This window comes from Dermacentor albipictus, chromosome 10, assembly GCF_038994185.2.
Source record: "Dermacentor albipictus isolate Rhodes 1998 colony chromosome 10, USDA_Dalb.pri_finalv2, whole genome shotgun sequence".
In the NCBI taxonomy this organism is placed as follows: Eukaryota; Metazoa; Arthropoda; class Arachnida; order Ixodida; family Ixodidae; genus Dermacentor; species Dermacentor albipictus.
The window spans coordinates 63,984,926-64,012,012 of NC_091830.1; the positions used below are offsets into that span (position 1 = coordinate 63,984,926).

The following is a 27,087-nucleotide window of genomic DNA, read 5'->3' on the forward strand; positions in this document are numbered from 1 at the left end:
GCATGCTTTCTAAGCTTCGAAGGCAATCGCGATGATTACACAGGCCGAGTCACTGCCATTACTGATTGCGGTGAATTCCTTGTATGAAAAACACGGCACCGAACTGGCAAGGAGCTTAATAGCCAAGGTCGCCGCAGCTATGCCTAGTTTTGCCGCGTTGGAGGCAACTACTGCCAGGGAATATGTTTGTGAGAGCGCTGGTTCGAGGCGGCGAGATAATCAAAACGGCGGTGTTGGCTTTGATAAATGCCGTTTCGGTCCGGCGGTCGTTCCAAAAGTACGGAAAATCAGACAGGCGAAGGGTTCTTGCGTTTCATAATACGGGTGCTTGCTTATACGTTGACTCTATGGGGCACGTGGTGTTGCCGCGAATCTGCTAGCATTATCGGACATTTCACAAAAATCGGCCGTGCGGAAAATCGCTCGTTGACTGCACAAGTCCTCCAGATGACGGCACGGCGTCACAGAAAATTCATTACGATTCCTCTCTTTAGCTCGAGCCAGAATAGGGCGACTTTCGTTCCCTTTCAATAAACTGACAGCTACTTTTCCCGGATTGAACCACAAATTCCCTGAGTTTTTTCGTAGTTTTTCAAAGCTATTCAAAATCCCTTAGATTCCCGGTTTTCCCGCTTGGTAGAACGCCCGCATATACCACTTAGGCAGAACAGGAGACGAGGCGTTTGATGTGCTTCTTTTCACAGTTTTTGTTCCTCTTATGCCTTCCTCTTATGTTCTTCTTAAGTTTATTGGAACAATTTCTGTCAGTCTACTTATACGTGGCATTGTGCCTATCATCTATACTAGCTGTCATTATTGATAAAGTGATGCATGCGTCATTGGTAGGCGATTTTTATATTCAACAACACTCGTAACCTTTTTCACAATTCTCGATGGCAGTGCATGCGCATTAATGTTCCTGATGGTTTGTCCTGCAAATATGCTGAGCTACAAGTGAGCGTCTTTCCTGTCCAGGTCCCCTTTTGCGTCTACGCTTCTTCGCACCCCTTTGGAAAAATGATGTCAAACCAGCAAGCCGCACTCGCTAACTATTCTAAAGCTTATTCTTGTTGATATTATCGAGAGTTAACGAATCTTCCACGCGCATTTTGTAAAACGTAGTTGCGAGCGGATATATGACGGAAACAAATTTGTGGCCATGCGAAGCCGACGGCTACAATATCAATGCGTGTCTTCACGATTATATGGGAAACATTGATAGCATCTTTCCGCTATCCGAGTAGAAGGTGCATGAAAAGCGAAATAATATTACCTCGGCGTTTCACGAGCAGCGTATGCGTGGCCTGTTTATGTGTCGTAACAACTCTTGAGACACGTGACTTTTCAAACATGCGCTTCAATATAGTCGTCCTAGTGCCATATCAAGAACAGACCGAGCAACGAAGGGTACGGGTTTACTAAGGATCCACTCGAACGCTCGGAACCACAAACCCACCGTGGGAACGACGGAGTAATATGCCAGGCGATGGTGATCAAGTAGACGCTGTCTTCGAAGATCATGCACCTACACAAGCGAAATCTTCGTCAAGGACGCAGGCAAGTGGCGGAACTTGGCTATATGTAGCTTTCTTGGCGACGGTGATTAGTTTTGTTGTAAGGACATCTTTTTGGTGTCGGTAGCCTAGAAATGTTAGGCCGGCTTTCCTGACATGCATAATTTTCTATGTTCAAGAACTGCGCATATTCAACATTGCTTATCATTTTGCTTATATTACCGAACAAAGCTGCCCTGTAACAATAACGTCTGAGATAAGAAGCATGCAATTTATCGAAGCGTTTCTGTGAAAAAAAGCACTTTGCACGTAAAAATTCAGGGCGATGTCTTTGCAATATTGCGTTTTTTGCTATGTGGAATACTGCCCTTCTAGTGAAAATGCCTACGCGTATGGTCACTCTGTTAGTAAGTAGCGATTGAAATATTCAATAAATATAAATTACATAAATATGGGGTTTTGCCTCCCAAAACCACGATCTCATTATCAGACATTCCATAGTGGGAAGCCAAGCAATTTGGACCACCTGGGGTTCTTTAACATGCACCTAAATCTAAGAACACGGGTATTTTCGGATTTTGCCCCCATCGAAGTGCGGCTGCGAAGTTCGCTTTGGCTCAGCTATAAACTGTGCGCTTTCTCAGAGGTGCCTGCAGAAGGAAGATGCTGTTGTGTGATAAAGGTGGACTTGGCCTTGTTAGAATTGCCCTCAGTTACTCGCTTGTTCACACCTTTCCCGATGCGCATTGAAAACTTCGGTGTCATTCCTCGCAGTGAAGGTTAAGAAGCAGCGAAGCTGAGTATGTGGGCCCCTTAATGGTGACCTGTCCCTTGACGTGCGTCAAACGCCGTACTTACATAGATGAAAGGAGAGGCACGACTAGTCTCACCTCCACGATGTTCAGCCTCGCAAGATTCTGAAGCACCCTCGTGGTAAGCATACCCATGTATTTTTGCAAAACCTGAAACGACACCTTTCACTAACGAAACCTGGCACGTAGAACAGACGCGCACTTCCGCGCACTCCCCAGTCACGCACAAGTGAGGCCCCACAAAATTTGCTCCCTACAAACTGCCATCTGAAGCATGGACGTTGATCCGGGGTAACGTTACAAGTTGGCGGCATCGGGGCCGCTAGGATGGTTCGCATTTCGCTCCGCTTCGCTGTCTTGGTGGGTAGCACGCTCACGGGACTGCTAACAAGGGAGACCGGAAAGAAAGGAAAGGAGATACGGAAGCCGTCGGAACGCTGAAAAAGAGAAAGCGGTACGAACGTAGACATGGCCGACGCGAGTCAAAGTGTATTATCTGTTCTTATGAGCTTCACCTGCACCGCGGGTCGGCCCGGTACTGCACTACATATTTGCTGTAAAATGACGTACAGTCGACCGATCTTATAGCAGGTCAGCGCGAGGGTCGGCTGACCGGCATATGAGCGGCTTCCAATGCTGCGAATTGACGAGATCAGCTACAACTTGTTCAATCTCGTCACTTTGCGCCGTTATCAGGCGCCGCCCACCCGGCCAATCAACCCTAGCGCGTTACTGTTGTACCGTTTAACAGTCGGCCACCTGTACAGGACGATGTGCATTGTTTGGTTCATGAAACACCCTATTTGGGCCCCATGGCAAGCAGTAATATTTCGCCGCCAGTGGGCAAAGGGCGCCTGGAAGTCCACGTACTGCTACAATGTGGCAGAAAGGCTCTTGTTTTGAGATCCTGTCATTATGCGGCCAGTTGGTCGCTCAATTCCATGAAGGCGTGATAAAGCCACTGTTACGTTTTCGGCCCTCCGCAACAAGATCGCGGCGAACCTATGTCCTCTTCATTCGTCTGAGAATAGGACACACAATTAGCACTCATAGTTTTCTACACACTGGAAATGACCTTCCAACCTCCTCCTGGTGCCGGGTGGCCAAACCTGAGGGAAAGAAACATTTTGCTCTTGCATATTGCTATTGTATCCAGTTCACTCGGCTATGTTTCTTGGTCAAGAACAGCTCTTTAGTGGGGTTATCCCCCATGTATAGGTCCATTATATTAGTAGTGCATCCTCTTTCCGGTGGTCCCCTGTTATAATTGTTTTGTACAGCACGTTCCTGCATGCTCTTGGTTTTGAAAGGCTCTAACGAGGCAGCAGTGTGCAGTGAATTTTTGCATCTGACATATTTCGTATATCGTATCGTTCTTTCGCAAAACATCTTCACACTCATAGTACACGTCATTTGTCCATCGCCATACTCTTACTACGCATGGATTTTACGCACTTTAGCGCAAATATTTTTAAGGCCCCTTTATAGCCACGTGACATCAACTTCATAGAACACATAACTATACTGCGAATTCCTTACCACGGGCATGGCACTATTTGGCCATACCTGGCTCTTGCGCCATAAGGCATCAAAAATTCATTCATTCATTCATTCATTCATTCATTCATTCATTCATTCATTCATTCATTCATTCATTCATTCATTTATTCATTCATTCATTCGGCTTCTCGCAGGTTGGTGAAACAAGCGCTATTTCGCAGGATTCCGATTCGCCTACGCAAACCGACAGTGAGCGGTTGCTACGGAATGCCTATGAAGGAGGGCCTCCGAGGAGTCCGTTTATTACTTCCTCATCGGGAAATCAAGAGCACATCAACAATGTTGCGGTGGTAGGCAATCGGAACGTGCATGAACAAAGTAAGTAGTGTTTACACAGTCACTCCTCTCAGTGATGACACTGCAGTATTACAACCCCCATATACTAAAGCAGAGTGGCTATGGCATTCCAGCGCTTAGCTCGAGTCCGTGCATTTCGTCCCGGCAGTGACGGAAGCTTATCAAGATCACAAGGTGAAGGTTAAAGACCTCCGGGTAGCCAGAATTATTGTCTCCCCCCACCCATCTATGTCTTGCCTCTAATTTATATTATTGGTGTCATGCATAAAGCCCATAATTAAATTATCAAGACCCCAAATGTTTGCCTTCCTGGGTAGAGAGTTGTGAAACTGAAGATGGCCGATGGCCTAATGACCGGCTGTAGTTGGAAAAATCACCCATGATGATAGCATTGTTGGAATTCGGACAAAAAAGAACAATTAGCAATACTTGTATTTCTGTGTACAGTGAAGCTACTAGAAACATTTCCCAACACCGCGTTCATTAGGACAGGCGAGAATATTATTCGCCATACGGAAATCGAAGGTTTGACGGAAGCTGGAATTTACGTTCGAAGGATATTGCGAGTCCTGCAGGGAAAAAAAACTACGGCTTGGGGTTTTACAATAAATTTAAGCACTGCACATCCACGCCACGTGTTACAACCATCGGAACGACACATTAACATTACGAGCTTTTTTGGTGTGCCGACGGGCACACCGCGCAAGTAGTTGTAACCATATTATTGACACCCCGGCCTCCGAGAACGGAACTCGCCCCGACATATCGCGGAAGCCATAGAAACGCCATCAACATGTTGAGCAAGCATGGGGGCAAGCATGACACTCAGGCTTCCACTAATGCCCTTCTGCAATCGACGTCACAGTAAGTTGTCAAGAGATAGTAAAATGTGCCATCCCGAGCAACCACACCTAGATATCGCAAGTTTTCTACACTCTTTCGTGACGTCATGACAATAGGGGGAACATTTACATTGCCGTGCCCGCCGCGATGAAAGCGGTGGGGTGACAATCACTGCTGCTTGCACAATAGCATTCCCACTTGATGCTACGACAGTGGGCCCTAATAGCACGGCGTCTTCCGGCAGAGTGCGCAGGCCTTGTGCTATATGGGTGGACTTGTCTAGAGGCGTGAGAATTCATGTTAAGGTAAATGCCATTTTACACGTACTCTTGCCTGTGCGCAACAGCTCGTTCCCGCGCAGACGCATGCGGATAATGTGCGGAAGAAATCATACACATCAAATTGCTGCGTGAGCACAGATATTTTCTTCAGACAAATATCGATGGTCTGGCTGCCTTGAAAAAACACAAAACGATGTCTAAGGAGGGAAAAATAGTGAGCAAAGTGGGCGGACGCTGGCCCAAGTCTTGCAGCTTTAAGGATGAATTCCACGTGAGGCACGACAACCGCAACCCACCCGGGTGCGAGCTTGCGCGTGGCGCCGAGCCTACGTGTAGTTTAGCCTGAACTCTCCCTTAAGGGTGCGTATTGAAATTTCTCTGACCTATAACTTCGGTTTGCGTGCCTCAAGTACCACAATTATTTTTGCTACTCATTGTTCAAAGCGCCTGAAGTAGAGAAAACAAATATGGTAGTCTGAAAAAGAAAACAGTTGCAGGGTCTCTCCAAACCCCATAAATATATGATTGATTTGGGGGATAAATATGCTACCTTTAATAGTTGGTGTGCTGACATAATTACATGCTAATTACTCAGGCCTAGAATTTCAACATCTAGTCTGCAAAGTGCCCTGCATTCTTACATTAAAAGTTAGTCGAAAAGTCCATGACAGAGAAATGAATGGGGTACTTTTCTTTTTACATTTTTTACTGTACACTGTTGAAAAAATACAAACATCATTAGCTACTTTACCAGCCATTGCAATAATTTTTTTCTCACAGGCATATTCATACCCACAGATGCTGAACATTGCCATTGCAGCCAGCTGTGAACTTCATCGGAATCCACCAACGTAACCAAGCGGCAAACATCTTATTCAAATATATTGTCGAATAACAGCAGAAATATAATCTCTTAAGCACGAGACATATCAACGCCCCTCCAAAAATATTTATTTTATTTCTATATCGTGCAAAACACTTCAAGAATGAGCATAATAAAAAATGCCACAACAAAGGATGTTTTGCGGAAATCCTTTCGGCAATAAGGGGGAAACCCCAGGCAGGAAACTGGAAATGGGCTTCACCCCAAGGCACCGAAAGTTCTCATTTGGATTAGGCACAGGCAGGCAACTCTCATCGTAGACGAACTGTAGGTGTAAACTTCATTTGCTTTACATCCCATGCGCGTCATAACTGCAGCCGGAGATCTTGCATCGGTCTGTCTCCTCTGACCATGCTTTAAAAATCAAGCGAGTCGCATGGCAAATTTGTTCTTACCATGTTTCTGCCCCAAACCAACAAATCACGCTTTCTGCCGGTCATTCAGTGTTAGCCGAGCACATTCAGCCACAACTTCGTACTCAATACTGAAACTTGGCAAGAAATTAATGTTTTTTGATGTGTTGCTTGTATTCAACACTTGTCAATGAACGGTTAACAACCTTAGTAAGGAAGGAGGGGTGGGTACTCAATTGTAATGGCATATGCATTTAAAGCACTTCGTCTTCATTACCTGGCTGCATTATATGGGTGTTATGTTAATGAATGGAACACTCCTTTAAAGTTGGAAGGAAGTTTGCGGTAAAATGTATAAATGCTTATGTTATACAGCACCCTTTCTGCGTTGCATGCCGTTTGTTCTTTAATTTTGTCCGATCATCACAAAAAAAATATTTGAACATGCTTGCGGTTCCGGCACATGGGCGCATGTCGTGAAGTTTCAGAGATTGTCAACTGGCAATATCCAGACAATCTGGGCATCCAGAGATGAACGGAGCAGGCTGAACATTGCAGAAAACTTAACCAATTTCTATAATTTATACATATGTAGACGCTTCATGTTTCAAGCGATACGGTCCGCAGATATCTCATCTAGGCGTAATCTTTTTAGATAGTTTTTTCAGTCCTTTTGTTTGTTTTTGTGGTTGTCGTAGTCTCGTGACTAAAATGTATGCGCTGTTTGAAATGGCGTTTGTGATAGCACAACCGAATTTCAGGGCGTGTTCGTCGCCGAATGTCCACTATGGTAGATTTTTAGGACGTGCTCGCTGTCGTGCGAGAGCTTGCAGACATCTGAACGGTTTGATGGACAGCTTTCCTCTTCTAAGCCGCGTCTCCTGCTCTTGCTTTGGCGTGCAAGGAGGATGCTGGCGCCTTCCCCAACGATGATCGCGCCGCTACAGTAAGCAAACACCTAACAAAAACATATTTGTTTATCCCAATTTTACAGCTCCACATGAGATCGTTAACATTTTTTGCTGTCTATTTAATTAGGCAATAGAACTACACACTACCTAGATATAATCGCTTGCAATAAATAATTTGCCTGAAGGCCCATATTTCCTACAATAATGAAAACACATTTAAGGTGTTCGGCAATCCGCTTACGTAAATATTACTTCCAATGATTTAAAGAAAATGTTTCTCCAGAAAGGCACCAAATATATCATTTCTGACGCACTCCCTCCTGTTTCTGGTATAGGTATCGCGTCAAATGAACATGGTGCTGCTCCAGAACCCCTGCCTGATTTCTCCGACGTCGTCGAGCCTCCGTCCAGCCCAGCTTCTCAAGTAACGCAGTCATCGTACGAGAACAGCACCGCTCTTTCAGCAGCTCACGCGGCTGCAATGACGGCGTTCCACCCAACAAGCATATTGGCGGCCCTACAGCGAGTGCGGTACGTCGCTTTTTTTTTTCAAGTAGCGGATTCAGAAAAAAGGGCACAAGTAGCAAGGCAGCATAGTTACACGCCTGCAAGGTATCTCTAGTACACATCGAAAACAAAGGTGCTAAGGTTGAGAAAAAGATGTTTCAAAATACAAACAATCAAATCACAACCACTGTGGGATGTTTTATAGGTAGAAAGGTTCGTATTATACGAAAGTTGGGCATTCCCTCTTCACATAGAGCAAATAACTTTGTCTGCTTTCATTTTTCAGGGAATAATTATAACGTATTCCTTCTCTGCCCTTGTTGGCTGGTTTCTGTAGTCTTGTAACCAAAAAATTACCGACGATTACGTTACTTCCTAAGGCGAAATTTGAGCGCAGCAAATAAGCTGTTTCACCTTTTCGATAGATTGAGGCAAAGAAATCGAGCAACACATGTATGCGCTATCACAGATTTTTTTTTTTATTTTTCACACGTATTCCTTTAACAAAGACTCCACTAACAGTTCTTGACAGTCATGAAGGAAGCTTTGTGGTCGGAGAAATAGACTGATATATGTTCGACTTGGTACACCAATGCTTGATTCTCAAAGACGAGATCTATACAAGTGCCTCGCGAGGTTGTCACAGCCGTGGGACGCGTTACGAGCGAGAGGAACGGGATGTTCTCCCGCATAAGTGTTAGGAAATTGCTGTTTGTCTTTATGTCAACATTAAAGTCCCCCACTACTAACATCGGTGTGGATCGATGGACGGTTAATGCGAGTTGCAGGAAGTGCACGACGTCTTTCGTGAGTGCGGTAGGGGCGAAGTAGGCAGCTACTACCAGCAAGCCGTTGGGCAACTTTGCGGCGCACAGTTCGCCAACTTCAAAGTTCGAGCCGGCGCTTTGACAACCGGAGACTCGCAGGAAGGGGTGGGAGGGGGGCGGCGTGTACACCCAGCGGCAAACGATGGGGCCAGAAGCGCGTGCAGCAAGCGGACAACACGATAAAGGGAGGAGGGAAGAGATAGCAGCGACTGACTGATGCCGCTGACGCCGATAGTGAGTCAACCCCAGCTGCGGAGTTGGTTTCAGGGACAACGCCGCCGATGCCGACACAAACAATATGATACCCTCGCTTCCGCAGCGCTAAGAACCAGGGGGGGGGGGACCCTTTCCTCCTCTTTCTGCATGGCGGCGACGGTGTTCTATGCAGTCACGTTATCTTGACTCTCTAGCGGCGTCAGCGGCATCCAGCGGTATCAGTAGGTCGCTGCTAGCGCTGGGGGGATGAAAGGGGGGCGGAGCTGGTTACGAGGCCGACGACAACGCCGACGCGAAACCCAGGAACGGACGCCAAAGAGCTGCGCTCTAAAAAAGAAAGAGTAAACCACATTTAGTTTCTCTTCGACACATGCTACAAAGCATTGAAAAATGAAGGCGTTTGTTTTCTTGTGCTGGGTCTACAAAAATGCACCAATATCTTGAATACAACGAAAACAAACATAAGACTTTCTATATTCGAACTGCTTGGTGCGACACGTCTGCAAACAGGACAATAAAAGCTCCTGACAATACACAAACACTTCAATCAGCTGGCGCGTAATTAGGGAGAATGTAGAGAGGCCCGCCCCCTCCCCTTCCTGAAATTAGGCGGCAAACCCCCGCCCCTCCCCTTCCACGCCACCACTACTCACACACATTGCCAAAGCACGGTCAAATCAATCACGAGACTTGTCAGCTATTCGGTGGTCAACATTTTGCTGCCTTTTAACGCGATAGCGTTAAGGAGCTCGTGTCGCAGAAAAGCCGGTGTCGTCGGCGTCGGTGTCGGCGTCGGCGTTTGTGGCGTTGACCGTGAGCGATAAATCACGGCAGGCGCTTCATAAATAAAAAGGAACTTCCAAGATTGGCCCGGTGGGAATCGAACCAGGGTCTCCGGAGTGTGAGACGGAGACGCTACCACTCAGCCACGAGTTCGATGCTTCCAAGCGGTGCAAACGCGCCTCTAGTGAATGCGGTGTTGCCTTCGAAACGAGCCGTGGAAAGTTATACTGCGGTGTATATCGGTAATTATGAACATGTAACGTACAGAAGTCACAATTACGAAGTGCGTTTCCGCTGCATTTCTTCTGCGCTTTCCGCACACGCAGAGCCATCTTGCGGCAAACACAGAAGACCCTCTCCTCTCAATGTACGGCGCTGCCCCGACAGGAGGCGCGCCGCGCGCGCATTGGGACCGCTGCCAGGCGCGTCGCGGGACTCCCTCTCCCCTGACGACGCTTCGCCGTGCTCCCGGTCCTTTCTTTAGATTACTATCTATCTCTCTGCCCGTGCCGATCGCGACGTTTGGCTGGCGTAGATCGTTTCCCCTCCGAGACACCGAGTTCTTTGGTTCGTTCCGTTCGCTCAGGCGCTCGTTTAGTTGCCGCGCCGAACGCTGCGTTGCTCGACGCTCACCGCGTGATAGGTGGGCGCTAAGTCCGATGCGGGGCGCATCGTAAGTGATTGCTGTGCCGTAGCGCATTGTCTTATACCCCTTGGCGGGTCGACGGGAACGCTGTCGCGTCCCACTCTTGAAGGCGAAGCTTAAGCGTCCTCCAATTTTTTCAGTCCTTTTCGATGGCGGTAGTTATCGGTACCTCCTGGGGTGTAAACACATGCTTTCTCATCGATTCGGTGGCCGCGCGACTCAGTCGAGCTGCGTTCAGTGATCCCCATCTTTTGGCAGACATGGCTTAAACCTTTCTTTCCTTTATGTATTTTATTTCGCCATCAACATTTTCTGTCCTCATCAACACAATGGTCACGCGCGTCTCTGTTTCTTTGTTAGTTCAATCATCTTTGTTTATACTGATCCAGGGACCAGGCAAAGGATTCGGTTCGCAGTCAGCTGGTCTATACGCTCGTGGAACGAGTTGCAGCTGGACAAAACGCCAGTTGCGGTTGACTTTTTCTTTGCTTCATTATTTCCTCGAGCGATGGCTCACAGCGAGGCTGGCACATCCTCGGAAGCATATAACCGCGATATGCTTAGATAACGTAGAAAATAAAATTATGTGAAACCACATCCATCATCAAACCCTGCAATAACCTGTATACCCATAAGGAATATGACTGTCATTCATTGCTTCGTCGTGTTTTTCCCTATTTGTACAGCAGTCTTGTGCAAAATTGCCAACTGGAAGCAAGACTTATGAGGAGTTGAGAAATCAGGCAGTCTACTAGGGGAGAGAGCCAAGGCAACAGCCATACAGGAAGGAAAAGAAAATTACGAAATTAAACCATTGTTTGAGAAAATATTTAGGGGGGACCAAAATTGTTATTGAAGAAGGAAGTGGAGAAAAATCCACCGAAAGGGGAGAATAATTCAGTGTGTTTTGAATGACTCTTCTACTGTTATCAGTCGAGCCGTCAAATACTTCTCTGCTGTGCTTATGTGGGGGTTTTTCTAACATTCCGAAGTGGGTGCAGTATGTCTAGAGCCGTAGGTCCTGCGCTTTACACGGGTGTACGGGACTGTTGGCGGCGCCTCTTTACGCAACTTCCCAAATAACAATACTAGTCGGTTTTGACACATAACTTGGTAGAGCCGTAAACGAGGGATCCGAAAGAACTCTGATTTTTCCGCAAATACATATTTCTCTATAATTCTTCCAGATCTAATTAAAAAAAAGCTACAAGGAATCTTTATTTTCCACTTTCATTGGTTTACTTGTTCTTGGCGGTATTCTTCCTGTGCGTCATTCCTGTGCGAGGCCACTTCATTTGGTTCTTGTTTGCCACCTACAGGAGAGGTGTATCTCACAAGCGTAACTGTGAGAAACACCTTTTTCATTTCTATTTTGCGGGCTTACGCGTCTTTGGCGCGAATGGTGGGCCGTATTCACATCTGCACTAGTAAGCCCCCCCCCCCCCCCCCATCCAATTTGCATAGAAAACTTACCTTGGGTTGCCCCCACCAGGCAAAAATTCCTGGGTACGTGCCTGGCACTGAGTATATGTCATGTATATATGCAACGTGTCTTACGTCTTAGTTTCGCTTTCAAAAGAAAAGACAATTTTTTCTCTATTGTAGAAAATGGCAGATCCTAGCGCAGTATAATTTATCTTTAGAGAACTTTGGAGGGCAAGGAATAGCTGACATTAGAACAAGCCTAAATTCCCACCACGTCCTACAAAAGCTTTAAATGCAGAAATATTGTTATTGCGTCATTCAGAAGCATTCCTAAGATACCAAAAATAGCCTTGTCTGCTGAAATTGCGGAAAGCTGTGAATGAACAACAATAAATTGATAGTGATCTTGCATGTGCTATATTGTGCGGGAATGATTGCGCACTTTGGTCCGGAAATCTTCACGGCGACATTTTGGCAAGAGTGCTTGCTCTTTGACACCGGATAGCTCTTGCTTGTCTTTTTTATTTATCTCATGCGGAATGTGCAACACGTTTTAGTCATTGTAGGTCGTATTGATAATGTTAGTCAATAATAGCACCTAGACATGAAAGGACCAGAAGGGATGTTGGTTATTCTGTTGAAGTGGAATACCACTGTCAATGGAAATTCATCAATCATAGAGAAACAAAAAAAAGATATGTGCAAAAATACATTTTAAGTACTCCACTCGCCCACTCACCACGCCTATTGAATGTTCGAAAGGTTACGTTGACGCTCCTAGTAAGTCAGAAGAGCAGCTGTCTTTGTACGAAAAGTCTCCTCATTGGAAAGCTTAATTTTAGCATGATTTAAAACCACCCTGTTATCTTTGGTTTAGTTGCTAAGATGTTCAATTTCATTCAATTAAACTTTCAATTTATTTCCAAATGGAGGAACTCCAGAACGAACATTTTTCACTTCACAGATTCAGACCACCTCAGCAAGGCGTACACCAAGCAGACAAAGTGCGCAGTCATGCAAAATGACTGAACATCAAGTATTCAGTTACAGAGCACTTCAAACAATATAACTTTTACTTTCAGGCCGTTATTCAACTTCCTCATCAACACGCATGGACAGCCGCAGGCTGCTTTGTCGGAAGCACGTGAGTCAGCAGAAGGAGAGCGTCTTTTCATTGCAGGGTCATCACAGCCGTTCTCACCTGTCATCATGTTCAATGAAAGTAGTGAAATCACATTTGCTGCATTGAGATCTCGCACCCTATATGGTGAACACTGTCAGCGTTCAGCCCTTGACGTACCACTACCAGAGCCTTCATCAGATTCCACTACCAACACAGTTCTGAATGGAACCCTCGTAAGTACGCACGATTGAAATTTGAATTCGCAAACAAAAGATATAGTGGCCAGGTCCTGTTATGGTAAAGCATCTGTTTCTGTCGCAGCGTATGAAATTGTGTACGATTTTGTCACGCACGATTTGATGAAAGGCACCGTATTGACTGCAGAAATCTGCTATCTTATTCAAGCACTTAAAATGTAGACTGAATGAGTGACCTTCTTAAGATTCTCGCTCACTTAAGCATAACTCATGTCGAAAAACGAGTGAAACCGTCAACGTCACGTGTTAAGCTCACCCGTCTACATGTTTTTACTTTAACCTCACACCCCTACTTGTTGGCCAAACTAGTGATACTATAATCCTATCAATTGTTTTCCATATTTCGCTAAACATTTCCCAAGACACACACAAGAATAAAAGAAAGTGAAATAAAAGATTTATATCTGCATCTTGCATGAATTGTAGCATTCCGTATGTGAACATAATATACATCGCCCAAAGGTGGTAGCTGCTTGAATCTTCGGGTGCTGTTGGTCTGACTTAGCTCACTTAAATCGCAATAGGTGCAACAAGGCATATCGGTGACAAGAGGCCTAAGAGCACTGCACGGCCTATTACTGTGTGTTGATTGCCATAGTGCCAGCCTCCAAAGCTTGTTTCCCCCTAACTATTTGTAAAGATTACCTGATTTCCCTACGTTTTTTTGCGAGATGTGGTAGTTTAGTTTGTCAACATGCTTTGTGTAAAGATACGTTTTGTGTCACGCAAGCAGATGGCAAATACCTTGGTAAAATTATTTCAATATTCTATATCAAAATATTGAAATAAAAAAGTTATTTCCCTCAAGTGAAATGATGTTCCATTGCAGTTTGTCAGGCTGACAAAATGCTTTCGCTTGAAGTCTCCATACCCACAGTAGAATACATCCGCATGCTGATACTTTGCTCTACCTAAAAAAATAAGGATTAAAATTAAATTAAATTATGGGGCTTTACGTGCCAAAACCACTTTCTGATTATGAGGCACGCCGTAGTGGAGGACTCCGGAAATTTCGATTACCTGGGGTTCTTTAACATGCACCTAAATCTAAAATAAGGATTAGGTGGAACGTTTTCTCAAATTGGACAGAAAATGGGTGCCCGGCCTTCCACAACGGAAAACGAATGACAACGCAATCTGCGACTTTACCACACTTCTGTAAAATTGTGAAGCATGTGCAATGAGATGTCTCATTTGCAGCGTACCGGTGGAGCACATCCATAATTACGTGCTTAAGGTCTTTACAGTAAATGTCTTTCACAGTACTAAAATACGCGGCAATTTTTTTCTGTCCTACATGCGAGAACTCGGGCTAACACGTCACAGCTGCTGTCTCTGTCGAGGTTGCTGCGTCGTTTGCCAGTTCGTTCTAAATTTTAGCATATGCATGCACAGATTCTCACCGCAGCGACTGGCTTATCGTTCTTGGTGCTGGTTGTCTTTCTGTTGACACCGCGTTATTCTATTGTTTATTTGGGGGGGAGGGGGGTTGAAGACAGGGCATCCGTACCCTGTAGTTTAGTTAGCAAGATACCCGCACTACTCTGCACCAGGATCATTAGTCATACTTAGCATGGTCATGCGGGTATTACTTGTGGCCACAAGAATACAGACACGTCTTCGCGGTAGCAGTTTGACGTATTGGTCGTCGCGGCCTCGAAGCATTCGTTTCTCATTACTCAAAATATTCTTTGATTTAGAAGGAATCCCCAATTTCCCTAAATTGTGCTACATATCTTTATATGTGGGGAAATATTCCTGTGGTTGGTAGCACTGGTTGCTGGACACTATGGCTGCCACTTAAAGTGAGAACGACGCCGGTGGACAGCAATTAGCGCTGCGGCTATTTCTTGAAAAGGGCTGCCGCAGTCCAGGCATGGTGATATTTTTTTATGCTGCTGGCAAAATTCAAACAATGGTTCAGCGAAGCTCTTTAGGGCTACTTCCACCAGGATCGCAACCGTGTGGTAAACCAAAACTATCATCATCGCGATTAGCTCCAGCGTCATGTTCTTGCACAGCTGGCTCGTTGGTGCGTTGACGCGAACACGCACGTGCCACTGCTGCCACGTTTGTCATCGTCATTAATTAATTCACCAATTATTTTAGAAAGACGAAGATGTAACAAATGTTGCTGCTAATTATAGCGAAGCTCTTAAGGGCTATGTTCCCAAGGTCGTGTTGGCGTGGAGACACGAAATTCCCCATACGTGGGCCGATCCCGAAATACTGCAGTGTGGGGCTGACCCGTGGCGCAGGTGCAGTTCGCCATTGAGGGACCCACACAAACAACTTCGCTGACCATCAGTCTTCACAGAGTGGAAGGCCACTCAGTTTTTTACTGTGAAGTCATTTCTTCAGATGATGTCGCATTCACTATTCGTACCGGATATGTCTTATTTTAGCTCCAGCGTGCGCTAGATACTTTTTCAGACAGATGCTGCAATACATAGGTCACCTGTTGAAATAAGGGTGCTGCTTTCTATAAATAGTGATATACTTATTTTTTTAATTATTTGTGAGGTGCTCAAATGAAGCCTCTGGTGATCGTCGGGCAGTCACGACAGCTAGATGCCTGAAAAGAAGTGGTTATATATACCATGCATGCTTAAAAAATATGCCTTTCCCATAGGCTTTGTGAATACGTCAAGCGATGCTCGAGGCTCATTTACACTAGGCCAACACGACACCAATTTCGGTCTGCCAACTGTCGGCAACAGCGTTTTGCTTTCGTGTCGCGGCCTTTGTCACACTGTACCCACACTGACAATCTGCCGATGGTCGGCTCAGAGCTCGGCGTCGGTGCATAGTGCGAGATGCGCTGACAGAAAGGCAAAAACGCTGCGGCTGACCGTCAGCAGACTGAACATGGTGTCGTGTTGGCCTGTTGTGAATGAGCCTTTACCGGCTGGCTTCAGGCGTGGAGAGTATGCAAGCGTCCTCCTTAAAAAACCTGCATTGGTCGGCATTCTCTTGAGTCAATAGATCGTCTCTCAGCCAAACTGTGACTGCAGGGCGATGAAGAATTCACCAGTAGGTGGCTTATAACTTAGAGCTCCATATCTGTTTCTGCAGAACAACACAAACTAATATAGAAGGCTGCACTTTTTCCTACTGTAAATGCTTGAAGCAACGTCGTGCCTGTCACACTTTGTTCACCAATTTCCTTTTGTTGCTCAAGAACAGCGTATACGTTTCCTCTCCAGGGCGCACACAGTTCACGGAAGAGAAACGTAAGCGGCGCCTCTGGAGCACCAGATGACGGTGCGCTTTCTTCACAGCAGGCGAGAGAGGACAACGCTCGGGACCCCACTGCGAACGCAAGAAAGCGTATCGCAGGCCCGAGTTTGGAACGCTTGGTCGGCGCACATACACGAAGGATGACGCTCGGCCAGCAAAACGAAGCAAGCATACGAGTGCGCGTTCCACCAGACCTCGAAGTCTTGGAACAAGGGTCCTGCCGCCTGTAGCTAATGCTTGCCAATGACGAAGCCGGAGTGGCGGAAGGAACACGTAAGGAGCTGAAAAAACGACCAATTGCATTAACAATGCGCCAGAAATTGAGAAATATTCAACATCTTTACAAAGTTTCATTGCCACGAATGAGGCTATGTGCGTTCTTCTATCTTTCGCATATGCTACACGCACCTCCGGGAGCCAGAATACTAAGCAGCATTTCGCAGTATTCGTGCCTAAATCTACGTTCCTTGTTCTATAATAGTGGCATGTCATGGATATGTATGCGAACATATTTTGAGCACTTTTCCTACGCCTCATCGTTCACTATCTGCACAATGCCTATTTCACCATATTAAAAACCAGGCAAACATTTAAAAATGATCGGTGTAAATAACACACCAATATATTTGGAGTGTGCACGTATTGTCATCAAACGATCCAAACGTATGACAATCATATAAAATACGTCTACCTACATTAGTGTCAAAGTTTGGTAACCCCCCTACTCAATGCTCTCCCGAGCCTGCACGGTAAACGAAGCATTGCGCGAGAGGTACGCCGGCTTCGTTTGGGTTCAGTTCACATTTAGAAAACAGATGGGACGGCCACGCACTGTGTGTTCCCTCGAATACCTGGCAGCCTTCGACGAGCGGCCGCGAGAGGTCGTGCATGAAATGGCTGGCCGTGGGCGCGCCTGTCAAGCCGTTAGTCACCCGAGCCCAGCAAATCTGACAGCATCAAAGAGAAAGTGATTGTGAGCCTGATCTGCTCTTCCCGCCAAGAATTGTTAATATATCTTGGCTTGAGAACGCAACCGTATTATTACTACGTTCTGCAAGTTTATTTTGATGACCTTGAGGTATGTATGGGTTAATTGCCCATCCTTTCTACTCGGTCTTCGGGCACCCTGACCTGGCTCATTTTCGGTGAATTCGCTTTAGCACTCCTTCCCCTACCTATTGAGTGATACGATTTGCACAACCAGCGTAAACGACGTGTCACATGCTGCCTGAAAGGTATGTTGACTAGATGTTTGAAAGATTTTGCACGAGTGTAAGTCTTGCCAAGTTTACGCTCAAATAAACGAAATTAATTGCTTGTGAGCGGAAGGTTTATAAAACCAAGAAGTTTGATGGACAATTAAATCGAGCATCAAGTGTAAACGTGCTTCAAGTAATAAATACGTTTCGACTTTTAGGTTTCTTTATGTTTGCCTATACTAAGTTCTTGCTCAAGTCGTCTAGGTCCGGCAATCATGTTAAATATGGTGCTCACAGGCTGGTCTGCTTAATTGTGAACATGAACTGCGTGAAATAACGCGTTCGCGGATATCGTACTCTTTCATGATACTCCTCGAGAATAGGCGTGCATTCTCACTCTTAGAAAAACAGGTGAGGCCACCACTGCAACATTTGTGTCAGATGGTCAAAATTAAATTTCAGTTTTTTTTTTAAGTTTGGAGCTGAGGTGTGCGTCAAATCTACCTAAGCCTGCACATATGTTCTGGCGCCATGATGACACAAAGTGAAAAGGCCGCCAAACACTTGAATAACTAAAATGAAACATTCATCTTTTTAGTATTGCAGCAAGAGGGCATGTTTCTATTAAAAACTAAGGGGCAGTTTTACATGCGCAAAAACTTACTTATTGGAGTTCTTTTAGTATGCCCGTGTTCCGAGATATCCGTGAGCAAATTTTCTTTTCTGTGTGCTTTACTCTTGTAAGAATGCTACGATCGCGCTGACTTGACACCATAGTTTATGTTCGAACTTTTATTAATATTTTAATTTTAGGAAATGAGTAAATGTTAATTTTGATCACCCTGTGTGTACTACTTGCCCCGAGTGTTATTTACAGCATGATAACGGCATACTATCCACGACACACTAGGATCAAAGAACCTGTTTGGGCCATTTTTATTGCAGTAATATTAGCGTTAGATATCTTGCATAGCTATACCCATGTATTTCATGCCGAAAATTCTATCTGCAGATTTCAGTGCTCATCGGTGTTTTTCAGTTTGTTCAATAGCTTAACTATTTTTTTTTATTTGTACATATATCAACCTCAATGAGACTATTGCAGGAATGCGATGAACAGCAAACATACAACATTTATAAACAAGCTCGCGTGAATGGTTTCAGTTGTAGTGAACGGATGTTGCCCGGTAATGAAATCCGGATTTCAATAGTAGGCTGATAAAGCTGTGTTTAAAGGAAGCAGTGTGGGCATAAAAGGTTGACATATTTATAGCGTGATGACTCACGCATGAGGTTTCGGAAAAAGTCAAGTAGCTATCTACAGAGCAGAGACGAGGAGGATTGATTAATGTATTAAGGACTTTTAGGCATTCAAGTTTGCGACGCTCTGCAAGAGGAGCGAGACCAAATAGGGGAACAGTTAGACAGCGAAAATTCTTTGTCACATCTCCTACAAGCAAAACGCACTGCCTTTTTGCACTGATTCCAGTTTTTTGACGTCACAATGTTTGTATGGGTTCCATACAACGCAGCCATAATCGCGGATGGGGCAAATGAGGTTTTTATATGTAAGGAGTATAGTTTCTTGAGGAGCAAGACGGCAGCTTACGATGTAAATAACACAATCTTTTAAGGGCCTTGTTACAGCGGGCATGAATCTGTTTCGATCATGAGAAATCGCTCGTTAGCATAATACCTAAATATTTGAATTTCGAAGACCCTATTTAAAGTAATATTGTTAAAGGCATAAGCAAAGAAAGAAGGGGTTTAGCGTTGTGTAGAAGATATGGAGACCGTTTTGGAAAGGTTGATATTCATTTCCCATGCTTTGGACCTGCTGCAGAAGCCAACAAATTAATTCTTAAGGACAACATGATGAAATTTTGTATATCAAACGCAATCACAAGTAAAACGGGGTATTTTAACCGAGGTTTCTAGGGGCAGATGTTTAGTATAGAGCAGGAATAACTGACGACCATGTACTGAACCTTGGAGAACACCTGATGAAACAGGCCTCAAGGGTGAGTTAGTAGAGTTGAAACCTACATATTGCGAACGCCGGGAAAGAAAGTGCAATATCCAGCCAACCAAACATGCATTTTTAGTATAGCGAACAGCTTGCGCGTAAGCTTGAGACCGATGAGACCGACGATGAGACCGGCAGACGCGCTGTAGGCTGCGGCTGTCTTTGATTAAATGTCATGATTTGGGCAGAGAATTCTAAGAGAATATTTTTATTGCCCGCTAGCATTCATAAACCTTCTTTGTGTTCCTACGTGAGTTTTCTATTATACGCATATATTCGAAGCAATTACACTTTCGAGAATTGAAATAGTTCCATACCATTGTTATTCGCAGATCAGCTTGCGGAATGGGAAACGTTCACAAGGGCACTGCTGGCTGTTCACGTTTGTATTCAGCGCTTGACCCTGAGCATCTCGGCAGTGTCCAGTTCACCCAGACACTTCTACCGGAACTTCAGTTTGCGAGACGGAACCGCACTGATTGACGTTGAAGTCTCTGCATTTCGTGACCCGTGGATAGACTTTGTGTTACCGTATTTGCGTAACCTATGTCGACTAAGAATGGTTGAATACGCTGATATAAGCTTTCAAGACGTCGCTCTCCTAAATCGTGACGTCCGAGGAGAGGAGATGTTCCGTGAATTTCTTCAGATGGATGCTCGTCTCGAATTGGACATTAACAACAGGTAGGTTTTTGTTTATTCCTTTGTGTTCAAAAAAGTATGACCCCAATTATCCATGCTTTTGACAAGATTTCGCATGCCGAATTTAAGGGAGAAACGTTTATTACGATTTGTTGGATGTTTCGCATACATTTGCCAAATCCGCCACTACACGACCTACGGTGAAATTATTGTGCCTTTTTTTCTGTCACAGAGAGTAAGACACGCACGCTCAAATGCTGAGAGGGCAATCAAAAAAGTTGAGTTCAATGCCTTGTATGAAGAAAATACGAAATATTTCTATACATAGGCACTAACAAATATTTCCCTAATTGGGAAAAACGAGCACAGAATCTATAGTTGGCACCAAAAATTGCAGTGGCACACTTTACTATGAAAGCATAACTCGTAGGTCTGCAGACTTCAGGAAGTCAACTAGCACTGCCGTCTTCATTGCGCAGGATCACTGTTACCACTGTCCAAATATTTATCTCTGATATGGGCCATCTGTGCAGTATCGTTAACATGATACACATCGCTCGCTTCTCTGTACTATAACGTACCCAAAGAAGCAGAGGTGCTATAGTACCTTCACAGTTCCAAGTCTGCCACAGGTAGTGGTATCAGCCCCTGCTAATATGAAAGAATATGACTTGGTAAACGCCTTATGAATCTACGGTCGGTACAAGTTTCTTTACACAATAATAGCGCAGGTTGCAAGCTTATTTTAAGTCAGGAGCCGGGAACTGTATGCGACTGTTTTTGGAAATCATTGACTGAAGTCTGAAAACAATGAAGTCTAGCTGCTGCGCCAGCTCTTGCAAGTCGAATTGAAGCAGATATTCCACTACCATAGGGAAACTTGGCTGATAAGTTAGCGGAATGATTTTCAAAGTCACCATAGTGCACCGGCTGCCACTGATAAAATTATGTGATGTCCTTGAACGGCTGCTTGATGGTTTCATTGTAGTATTGCATTGCATGTGGCACTTGTTTCAGAACGCCTATATAGATTTGTATAAATTAAACTGCTGCCTCCAAATTCCAAGAAATAGTGCAGAGTTGAGGGGGTTTCTACAGAAAAACGTAGCAGTTTCGTTCGGAAGGCCAAGGTTCATTTACTTTAGCAAATTTCTAGAGGGCTATACACGGTATCTATAGTCGTTTTATCGGCTGTGTAAACTCCTAAACACTTGCTTACTGACTAACTTGCAAGTATGGTGTGACGCGCGCACAGGAAAACATAAACAGAGGTCACTAGGTAAGCGCCGGCTATCGCTGTCGAAAGGGTGGCGTGCGGAACAGTGACAGCAGCAGCAAGCGGATCAACCTTCTTGCTGCCTCTCGCTACAGCACGAAGAAAGCGGCAATAATACAGCACACAAAGAGCTACCAGCCCTCCGCGCAGTTAGCCTCTGTATTCATCAGATTGTTTTCGAAATCGGGCCCGCCTGTCCGCGCCCAGCTGCGCGATACGCACAGGCCACCGGAGCAGAACGCGCCACCTTCCTTCATTGCCTTGCTAGAGGTGGAAGCCACCACGCACAGATGAACCTCGCATTGTTTCACTTACAACTAAAGTGTATGGCCCGCAGCCAAGGTGTTATCCAACTTGGCCTTCATACTGTACATCACGGCGACAACGAAGGTGGAAGTGCGCTTAGAATGCCCATATAATTGCTATTTCAATAGTATGCCAACCGAAGCGTCGCACGCTGTGTTTCCGTAGCATTCGCCAGACAAGGATTCTTGATATCGATTTACACAAGCTTTTCTGGAATGTGAACTGCTCGTGTTCAGCACGTAGATTTGAGAGAACCGTTAGTAGGAACGCGGAGTGGGCCGTAGTGCCCCTAGTGTAGAAATTGTAGGGTAACTTCTCCTAGCACAGTTGACGCCAACACAGCTTTGCTCTTTGGAATGCATTATGTAACCGTGCCAACAACGACAACGGACGAAGAAAGAAACGCACAGGACAGGTGCGGATGTTCGCACCTGCCCTGTGCGTTTCTTCTTCGTGCGTTGTCGCCTCTCCATGCTAAACAGTTTTGCTTTTTAATTCAGGAATAGTGAGGTGTACCTTGGGGAGGGGGGTGGGTTCGGGAGGTTATGCATGGCTAGCGACGGTTCATACTAAGTGTCGCCAGGTTTTCCTATGTTCTTAGAGGTAATGGATGGCTTGGCTAGGTTCCCACTAGGTGATGGTAGGTTTCGCTACGTTTTGCGATGTGATGCATGGCATGGCTAGGCTCATACCAAGCGTTGCTAGCCTTTGCTAAGTCTTAGAATGTTAGGCATGGCTTAATTATGCTCATATTAGGCGTCGCCGCCATTTGTTAGCTTCGCAAAATTTTTGCGAGGTCATACATGGCCAGGCCGGCAAATCACACAAAACCCAGCCACTCCGCCCCCCCCCCCCATATCCGCATACAAACTACCGGACGTGTATGTCAATTTATTATGTGCAGCGCATCAGTACCAGTCATCTTCGATCCTCTCCTCGTCGTCAACGTCCGACGGTCGTCGTTGTTGTCGTCATGGTCGAGGGCATCACGGTAGGCATCACCAAGCTCACTGTGGAGAGACTCACATCGAACCAGAGCTGGTCAAATACGCCATAGCTGCACCCAAGCTCTATGCTGAGTAATTCGCGCTGGAAGCGGCCGTTCGTACCTCCCGTGGATTTGCGAGCTTCGCGTTTGAAATTCTCGCTTACACGCGGGCCCTCTACCTATGCCCGGCGGCGCCCAACATTCAGTCGCCAGCTTTTGTAGTTTCTGGCAGGAAAATCGAGATCATCGGTTTGGCGACTCTATGCCCAGAAATTTGCGCTGGCCGTATGCACCCCCCGTGTTTCGTCGGGCTTGACCGTGGAAGTTTTCGAGTAGTCGCTGACCAGCATCGCTTTCTCGACGACGCCGGCCGTTCAGGCGGTGACTCTCGCGTTCCCTGGACTAAAACTCACAATCCTAGACTCGGCAGCGCTTCATCTCAGCCACAGCTTCGACGGCGTGTTCCAGCTCAGATTGGCGGCAAAGCATCGCTGTTCACTTGGCAGTATGGTGCTCTTCCTTGTAAGCCGCTTCTTCTTCGGGCATACTGAGTTTCTTCAGTCTTCAGCAGCTAGAGGAGGCGAGATGTGTGCAGCCGCTCCGGCTGTTCCGAGCCTTCAGTCGCCTGTGACGTAACAACTCCGCCGTACGCGCATGGGGCGCGAGGAGGTTACGTATCTTGGTGCTATCGCAGGTGGTTGCTAGGCGACGCGAGGCAGCGCAGTGTCGAGCTGAGCTGCCTTTCTTAATAACGCTCCACGGCAGAATGAAAGCTTAAGCAGCTGCGCAGGTAAAATGTTCTTCCATTTCAGATACGACGAAGAACTTTCAAACATATATGTGCATATTAAATTTTAAATGTGACCACCAATCCCTACAGTTTTGAATGCGCACCGTGTGTCCTCATGAGTCACGTTATCGTATGCTCCCAGAGGTCTAGAAATAGCACCGCGGTTAGACGTTTAAGGAGTATCTGGCGTTGCAACTACGTCACGAGATGCATCACAATCTGTTTTGATCGATGACGTTGGAACACAAGCATAGCTCATAGAGACCTTGTTGCTCTCAAGAGGCCGTTGAAGGTGCTTCACTGCCCCTCCTCTTCATAACTTTGCCAACGTAGCTGGCAAATGCTCCTGTTCGGTGAAAGATGGAACCCAATGGAGACTTCCCAGGAGGTAAATGTAGAACAAGCTGGCTTTACTTCTACTTTGAGGGACTGACCCTTCCTGCCATGTTTTCTTTTAAAAGTTGAGAATGCTATGTCGAGAATTCGGGTCCAGGTTGCCAAGTCTAAAATATGTGAATCCATCAAGTTCTAGACATGACGAGCGTTCGTACGTATCTAGTGAAACCTCCAAGTCCCTCATACACAGCAGAATATTTATTTGTACTTGTCGCGAATAAAGTGTAGTGGCTGGAGAAAGTGTTGCACGGCAGAAATCTGTGCCTTGTAGCCTTGCCCAGAAATCTTCACCAGCGTTGAATCAGTGACATCGCTGATGAATCGCAGGGACCCTGTAAGGACCGCACTTCACTACTGAGGAGGCGTCCGATATCTTCTAAACTGATCGAGACTTGCGAAAGCCACTTACGTGGATCTGGAAATTGCCATAATAATTTCCGGTGACGGGCCTGGAATATGTCAAGTCGCTCAATGATGTTCTGAGTGCATTTATCCTCCCTACCATCAACGCTTGATTTGGTACACCGGTATTTGCAATCTGCTATTCATCGGCGCACCCGAAGTCACTGTAATTGTTCATCGTACTCAGCATTTTAAGGTAATCACTGTAATTTGCTCGACAATACTTGAATAGTCCATCTGATCTTACTATCCACGTTCCAAGCTAGATGATTTTTACACGTTTCTTCCATTCGTATTCTAAATGCGGGTCAGGCGATTGAGCGAAGAGGTTTGAGAAGTAAACTTCGCCACACCTTTGATCTTCGGATAAGTAGTTATGTAGTCATGGTCACCGCCATGCGTCCAGAAAGCTTAATGTGGGTTGTAGGATACACAGATACTTTGGTATCAGTAACGTGTTTCCAGGAATGAGTTATATTAATTGCAGTTTTTTTCATGGGAAGGTATTTATGGTGACTCTATTATTGTACCACATTTTCATTATCGCTTCAGATTTCAACGTCCATTTTCTTGAGAATATTTTAACGATTACACTTGACATTCGCCAATGATTCGCTCTTTTACTGACTGCAGATGGAAAGTGAGAGCGAGCAGCATGCAGGAAAAATATATATTGCTTACATGTTATGCCGACTCTCTTCCAAAGAAATTGCCTGAAAACATACGCATTGAGGACGTTGTGTTGAAAATGCGCATGTTTTGTTTGTTGAACAATTTTTTAATTGTTGAACAATTTTGAACGATTGAACGTTTATTTTACCATTTTTGAACCAACGATGTGCACAAGGAAATATGTTCACTGCCTACGAATAGCATGGGTAACTCGCAGCGATAGAATAAGCAAGTTTTTTTCTTGGACTTGAGTACTTGAAAGAAAACAAAGCTCAATGTGACTGTTTTATAATGATGTGACTGTTGTTGCAAACAATGTTCCATTTATATTGTTCACTGCTGGGTTGCTGGGAATCATTCTCCTAGTTGCATTTCAATCATAAAATCAGGTGAAGAGAAAAATTGCTTGTCTTGTCTCAATTTTAGAAACCTCGAACGAATATTGGATGCTACCAGGGACATGCCCTTTCTGCGCCAGCTCGTGATATACGTCAACAACGCTGGCACCGAACCATGGGAGCCTCGAGAAATCTCGCTGAACCTGACGCAACACTTTTGCACTGACGTTCGGAGGCTGAGGTACGAGGTCGACGCAACCTACGCCCACTTCCTGCGCTGCCAGTGCGCCAACAATCGCGGCGTATGCACAACGACCTGTGTTGAGACAGGCATAATACCGACACTCTGCGCCCGTCGCGAGCTGACAGGTTGCAAAGGTGACTTGGTGCCGTACGTAGTTAGTGTTACGCACCCTGCAATGCTTGGTACTTACGTTATGTATGTGCTTTGCATAGTTTGCAGGCGTGCCGAAGAATAGCGTCAGTAGATTTGAGAATCATAAGAGGGATTAGATGAACTGAAAAGGATTTTGTAAGGTTAACGGCAATTTTGAACAAGCGCAAAGGAGACCGTTATCGCCGTTGTATGGAACTGACAGCTTGTTTGTTCCAAGAGAGCATTTTTATACATTGACAAACTGGCGTTTATTTTGCGTTGAGGCATGCGAAAATGTAGGGACTCTATCCACCTTTCGAAATACATTTTTGCTTGTGACAGGGCTAACATTTCTATTAAAATAAGTCATGCCGCTTGCGTGAAGCAATGGTGAGCCTAACGCAATAGAGAGTAATCATTGGATGCCAGGTGAAAACACTTGTAAATGTATGTCTTCGGGTTATGTGTAATTGTATTTCAGGAGATGCGTTTATGCAGTGACGGCTCGTTTAAAGCGAAACTGCGTCAATGAATGTCAGAGTGCTTGGAAATGCTTCAAGAGCCGATATACAATCTATTAAATCTAAACACAGTAGCCTCTTTGGAGTAGTAATTGATGTCCTTTTATGAGAAGAGTATTGAACGCCTCATTATAGACAGTGAAAAAGTAGACATATTTTAATGCTCATATGGCTGCGATTTCCATTTCATTGAGGCTGCAATTGAATCGTATAGTGGAGAGACTACGCTGTAACGAAGGGTCGATGGTGTTGCCGTAGGACAGAGAAAATGGGCGATATACACGCCGGACAATTGCCACCATGAAAAACCTAACTCTTAATGGTATTAGTGTAAAATATCTCCAGTATGCTAAATTGACGTCGCAATGCTGTTCCTCGGGACTGATGCTGGAACAAAGGAGCTAGAAATACATTTTTTAAGTCATTGAGCGCTTCATGGGGTTCGCATTTATGCATAGATTTGAATAGTCCTTTGAACAGTCCAGAACTGTTTAAATGGTAGTGTCTGTTCGTAACCGAGAAGGCAGGTGACGCAGAGCAAGAGCAGCTGGTTGCCCGAGCGACTCGCACTCGTATCTAAGCATTGGCCGTCCGGGATGCCCACTGGTTGCATTGCAGGCATGATACAGACGATCTGGCTGGCCTTGTTCGTGTGCTCTTCTTCTGCATTACAACAC

At 45.4% G+C, this 27,087-nt stretch overlaps 1 protein-coding gene across 6 annotated transcripts; it reads left to right on the forward strand.

Annotated features, from left to right (window-relative positions):
- Window positions 1–1,301: 1,301 nt before the first annotated feature.
- On the forward strand, window positions 1,302–26,580 carry LOC135904184 (uncharacterized). Of its 6 annotated transcripts, none has more exons than XR_010565030.2 (8): window positions 1,302–1,557; window positions 2,289–2,447; window positions 4,021–4,204; window positions 7,790–7,985; window positions 12,941–13,214; window positions 16,445–16,751; window positions 20,036–20,387; window positions 25,602–26,580. XR_010565030.2 is itself a non-coding variant. In XM_065434814.1 (7 exons), exons 1-5 carry the CDS (start codon window positions 1,477–1,479, stop codon window positions 16,706–16,708), a joined length of 972 nt encoding a protein of 323 aa, XP_065290886.1. In that variant the 5' UTR covers window positions 1,304–1,476; the 3' UTR covers window positions 16,709–16,751; window positions 20,036–20,387; window positions 25,602–26,580. The 6 variants fall into 6 exon arrangements, 3 of the variants coding, with proteins under 3 accessions (XP_065290886.1, XP_065290887.1, XP_065290885.1); XR_010565031.2 differs by having other exon boundaries at window positions 4,048–4,204; XR_010565032.2 differs by having other exon boundaries at window positions 2,294–2,447.
- Window positions 26,581–27,087: the final 507 nt, after the last annotated feature.